This window comes from Lampris incognitus, chromosome 2 (assembly GCF_029633865.1).
Source record: "Lampris incognitus isolate fLamInc1 chromosome 2, fLamInc1.hap2, whole genome shotgun sequence".
Taxonomy (NCBI): Eukaryota; Metazoa; Chordata; class Actinopteri; order Lampriformes; family Lampridae; genus Lampris; species Lampris incognitus.
In genome coordinates this window covers 8836474-8842250 of record NC_079212.1, presented here as the reverse complement: position 1 = coordinate 8842250, position 5777 = coordinate 8836474, and the positions used below count along the sequence as shown (strand labels likewise).

The 5777-nt window shown below is 48.1% G+C and overlaps 1 protein-coding gene across 1 annotated transcript; it reads right to left on the bottom strand.

The window, feature by feature from the left end:
* Positions 1-370: 370 nt before the first annotated feature.
* Positions 371-5312, bottom strand: LOC130108243 (transcription factor PU.1). Its single transcript, XM_056275118.1, has 5 exons — positions 5242-5312; positions 4138-4348; positions 3832-3947; positions 926-1082; positions 371-678 (listed from the first exon to the last, which is right to left on the bottom strand). The coding sequence occupies exons 1-5, from the start codon at positions 5260-5262 to the stop codon at positions 371-373; spliced, it is 813 nt and encodes a 270-aa protein (XP_056131093.1). The 5' UTR covers positions 5263-5312.
* Between the last annotated feature and the right edge of the window lie 465 nt (positions 5313-5777).

Sequence of the window (5777 nt, the reverse complement as noted above, 5' to 3'; positions counted from 1 at the left end):
GGACACGTTTCTGGAGCGAGACTGAACCAACGCTCATGTTCAGTGAAATGAAGGAGAAGCTGCTGCTGTTCCACGATGAGTCTGTCCAACGAAGCTTGTGGAGTTGGATTATTGACGAGATCGCGTTAATCACGCTATCATCTGAATTCAGCCATTCACCTTAATCAGATTACCGACTGCATGCAGACGGGCAGTTGTGAAGCAGTAGATGGTGCAACTGCGCTTCATTCATTTTCTCTAGTGTTGTTTTTTGGTCGCCGAGCTTCTGCTAAACCAGTAAGACGCAAATAAATGTTGCTCTGGCAGGTTCTGGTGTGACCGGCGGGGGGGGGCGGGGGAGGGGGAGGGGGGCTACAGGTTTTCTGGGCTGCTATGCGGCGCGCGAGTCCCCCTGCAGACCCCTCAGCGTGGTCTCGTTGAACTGGTAGGTCAGCTTCCGCTTCACCTTGCAGATCTCGCCGGTGCGGGCGTAGTTCCTCAGCGCCCGCGCCATCTTCTGGTAGGTCATGGTCTTGCGGTTGCCCTTGCGGCGGCCCCAGAGCTGCGCCAGGCGCTCCTTGTTCTGCGAGGAGAACTGGAAGATACCGGAAGACGACTGAACCCACCAGATGCAGCTTCGCATGGACGGCGTCTGGAGCATCTCGAACAGGAACTGGAACAACCGCTCCTTCCTCTTTCCTGTTTGCCAGGGAAGGGAGAGACGGTAAACATGCAGAACACGGTTCAAAGTTCAACTTCATTCGCCCCAAACGGGCAACTGGCATTGCAGCATTTTAACAGCAACAGCAAGGCAACCCTTGCAAATACTATAAATGTAGATAATTAACAACAATGAAGTCGGATGAAGGGCAGTGCAGTGAAGCCGTTGTGTGTGTGTGTGTGTGTGTGTGTGTGTGTGTGTGTGTGTGTGTGTGTGTGTGTATACCTGAGAGGGGGACGAGTGGCAGGGAGTCACTGTCGCTCCCGCTCCTCCTGTCAGCGGGGGGTGACGACGGGTGGGTGTACTCCTGATACTGTGAGCTTACGGATTGGGAGTCGGATTCACTACATGTCGTCGCCTCATAAGAGTACGCGCTGTGGTCCTGAAATACACACATACACACACAGTTTGTGTACTGTAGTCTTTAAAAAATATAAATTAAAGTAGCAGTATGTGAGTAAGAGCCCCCAATATTCAGTATCAGAACAGATGTACTTAAAGTAGCTACAAGGGGTTTGGATTTTTTTGTTGACTTTGCTCCCCCATGTGGACATACGAGGTAGTGTTTACTGACGTCAATTCGCGTAAGCGTTCCCTCTTTTCACAAAGATCTCAAGTCATCCTTCGGTAGCTGGTGCATGTGTTTTGTAGAGAAGAGTGAGATGTAGAGGTGTCTTTTAAGATGGCGGCTGGTGCTAAACATTTTTTGGGGGGGGGGCAATGTACCTTGGTGCAGCATTTATGACAGCTGCTTTAATGTCCACACAGTCACAGTTATTAAGAAGGACAGCGTAGCCTATAGATTTTATCAGGGTTCGTAGATGGTGGATGATTGACAGTCGACACGAGGCGTGGTGGTGGGTGTGAACATGATTGACATCCATGAGAACTGTCCAGTCGCATTAGATCAAAAAACATCAAAACAATACCAATTCGCTGCCAATAAAAGTGGGGGTGTCTGGGGCGCACAGAACTGCGCCCCCTGGAAAATCTGAAGAAACCAATCAGACAGCAGCCTCAGGTCACCTGCTCGCCACAAGTTCGAGTCGGGCTTGCATAAGGTATGGTTTGGCCGGCGCCCCTCACCCAAAAAGTACTTGTATTGTTGCGAATTCGGGATGCATCCACAGGAACTGCCGCGGCCGGGACGCGAACCCGTATCGCCCGCACCGCGAGAGACATCGCTAACCGCTCGACTAAAGGCTCGGACCCGCCAGCCAGCGGCCAGCGTGTCTTCTTATCCATGCACGTTACAGTATTCACACAGTAATCAACCAAATACCATTTGCAACCAATATTTAATGGCTGCTGACAGGCGCTCACAGACTGAAAACACTTGTATTTCATAAGTATTTGCGTTACACAACTAAGATATATCGAACATGTTCAAGTGGATTTTCATCTCTTGATATTTGAAGGCGGCGGCGCCCAGGCGCCCTCTACTGGCCAGCCATGTATCTCTAACTATGGCTATGTATCCTGTCATGTCGTCGGCTTTCGTGGGGAATCTGACCCGGAGACAGACTCGGAACCATTACCTATCGAGATCTAACCTCCTGTCTTGTGGTCTCCTCTGATCGTGTCGCTCACATAGCCACATCACAGTGAGAGTGAGACTGACAGATAACCACTGGAAGACTCCACGTTGCGGCTTGAACAACAGACAGCAACAGGGGTCCCTGGCTGAGGAGACTCAGGATGTTTCCGCCAGAGGCCTGCGAGGTAACGCTTCCTTTACTCTCGCGTTGTTTCCCACGGAAAGCGCGCGAGCTCCGAGTGCTTCCGGCTCGACGCAGGAAGGGGAGCTCTGATCAGAGGCGAGGCGAGATTAGCTTTACGTGTAAAAGGTGTAAAAAGACATTTAACGAGACATAAAGAATAGGATAAAAAGAAACGCAAGAGAAGCGATTAAAAGACCCAGACTGGGAGCGGTGTCCGCAGCACCGTTGCGTGCGTCACCTTGTTAGTGCGCATGCGCTGTGTCCTGCAGCACGCTGTCCAGCAGAGGCCATTCGAAGTCTGCACATGTCTACACGTGCATCCTGTTCCTGCGCTGTGACTTCTCTAAGTACTTTCACAAGTACTTTTATTTCCCCATTCGGGTGTTGAGCCAGCAAAACAAGCATTTCATTATGAACATACACTTGCTTTTCATATGTGACAAAAAAACTCGAAACTCTTCCTAAAGAGGAAACTATTTCGACGTTTGACGTAGCGCGTGACTCATCAACGGCACCTTTAATCTCATTAGCCAATAAGAATGAAGGGGAGGCGGGACAAAGAACACAAAACCCACATCAACTTTGTCCAATCAGAGAGGAGAAACAAAATCAAACATCATGACTCGATACCGATAACAGAGACCTGCTGTTGTTTTGACTTATGTATTTTTTCAATATTTTGAATATTTCGAATTTACTTGAATCACTGGATTATTTTTTTCAATATGAATAAATGTTGAATAGACGTGCTAGCAAACCTCTCCTGCTCACCACCCCGGTAGCCATCGTTCTTTGATAAAGACTTCTGGCAGACACACAGCCTTATTCTGTATATATTAAATATAGAGGAGGATGATGAAGGCCTATTTCAGTGTATATTAAATATAGAAGAGGATGATGAAGGCCTATTTCATTGTATATTAAATATAGAGGAGGATGATGAAGGCCTATTTCAGTGTATATTAAATATAGAAGAGGATGATGAAGGCCTATTTCAGTGTATATTAAACATAGAAGAGGATGATGAAGGCCTATTTCAGTGTATATTAAAGATAGAAGAGGATGATGAAGGCCTATTTCAGTGTATATTAAATATAGAAGAGGATGATGAAGGCCTATTTCAGTGTATATTAAATATAGAAGAGGATGATGAAGGCCTGTTTCATTATATATATAATATAGAGGAGGATGATGAAGGCCTATTTCAGTGTATATTAAATATAGAAGAGGATGATGAAGGCCTGTTTCAGTATATATTAAATATAGAAGAGGATGATGAAGGCCTATTTCAGTGTATATTAAATATAGAAGAGGATGATGAAGGCCTGTTTCAGTATATATTAAATATAGAGGAGGATGATGAAGGCCTGTTTCAGTAGGAAGTAGCTCAGAAACACCGTGTAAACTCACCCAGCGGTTGTCATGAGGACTAGGCCAGTTTGGAGGTGCCTGGTCTTCACAGTCCTCATTTGGAGTATGAGAGCCATAGCGCCATTCATATGCATACTGACCAGACCAGCTGTTCTCTGTGGAGACCCCCCCCCACACACACACACACACACAAAGTAATATTTGAGATTAGAGACTCAACTACAACTTCAAGTCAGACAGACTGAAGCACACAAGCATGCATGTATATACACACTACTGCCAAAATCACCATCATCTCAACCACCAATACCAACGTCATCATCATCATCTTGTTACAGTGCTGACCTATGATCTGCGAGTCGTGGTGGGAGTGTGTGTGTGCGAGCTGCGCCACGGCGATGGGTGGCGGGGCGGGCGAGTGTGCGGGCTGGACCTCCCGACAGTGCTCCTGCAGGTACTCCTCGATGACCTCCAGGTCCACCTCGGAGGAGGTGGACGCCTCTCCGCCCCAGGCGGGCCGACGGCCACTCATGCCCATCTCCGTCACGTAGGCCATCTGACAAGAGACGGTGGACAAAAGAACAGTTGAGAAGAGCTCGTGTGAGGATGCTGAGTGATGACGGAGAGGAAACACTGGGGTGTGAGTGTAGCGGGACGCCATCGGATGACTCCATCCGCACATTTCTTGCTGATCCCTCACGTTACCCACGCTTAACATCGCCGCACGGCTCTCTATTGTGCTGTTCCCCCGTACTGTCAGACCGTTTTCATGCCGTCAGTCGGCCCCCTGTGTTGTCCGAATATGACCAGTACATTCACTCGTCTACTTTCAGTCATCCATGGATCATCCACGCCACAACATTAAAATAAAGATGCTTTTCCCCGTGTCCTCACACAGTCTTCTGTGCTTCTTCAGCTAGCACATTGCTACATACATGGTATATGTACATTAAATATACTACAGTCAAGTATTAGCACGTGAGGCCGTGTTCCACAGGCAGCCGTTCAGCTCCACAGTCCCCTAACTGAGCCTTGCCAGCTGTCTTTTGGAAGCAGACCAGATGACAACAATGTGACCTAAGATTGTGTACTCTTATTTTGACTGGCAAATTTTATGCAAGTTTTTGTCCCTCCAAAAAAAAAAAAAAAAAAAAAAAACGAGTCAGCCCGTCATCCATCCCACCGCTGTTCCAGTTAAGGCGACATGGAAGGAAGCCTGCAGAGCTGCAGCTGCAGGATGAGCGAGATGTTCGGGGGTGAGGAGGACCTTCAGCGACGAGGAAATCCGACCGGCGACACACACGAGCGACTGCAGACACTAACGTGTGTGTGTGTGTGTGTGTTATTTGCACATGGGCTGGCTGAAAAACCAACACACCCGAGAAAATGAAACACACCAGCAGTAAATAAAACGTGTCCACACACACACACACACACACACACACTCACCGTGTCCAGCGACGCCAACATGCTCTGAAGCCCAATCTGAAAGGCAGGGAACAGCACTGTGAGCACAAGGAGCACACACCACCAAAACATCTACAAAGAAGTGAAAGTGGATCTGCCTCCGACAGGTTTTTTCAGTCACAAGATAGGAATGCTGACGCTACTATTTTACACACACACACACACACACACACACACACACACACACACACACACACACATCTGTTAAGGAGAGAAGCATCTATGACCTCATAAGATGAGAAACTGCTGTGACGGTCTTCATCTCACTGAAACGAATGAAACCCAGTGATGGACAACTGTACCTGGTGGAGTCGGAGGTCTCCCTGTGGTTCTTGGTAGGGTGGATGAAGTAGCGGCAGTACGGTGGATGATGAAGTAGTAGCAGTACGGTGGATGATGACGTAGTAGCAGTACGGTGGATGATGAAGTAGTAGCAGTACGGTGGATGATGAAGTAGTAGCAGTACGGTGGGTGATGAAGTAGTAGCAGTACGGTGGATGATGACGTAGTAGCAGTAC

Bases quoted from the DNA above. Each gene is read 5' to 3' on its own strand.
- LOC130108243 (XM_056275118.1), bottom strand. From the start codon at position 5,262: ATGTTGGCGTCGCTGGACACG. The intron at 1,083-3,831 runs GTGAGTTTACAC...TGTGTATTTCAG, and splicing joins GTCCTCATGACAACCGCTGG to GACCACAGCGCGTACTCTTA. The intron at 679-925 runs GTATACACACAC...CCTGGCAAACAG, and splicing joins GCCACTCGTCCCCCTCTCAG to GAAAGAGGAAGGAGCGGTTG.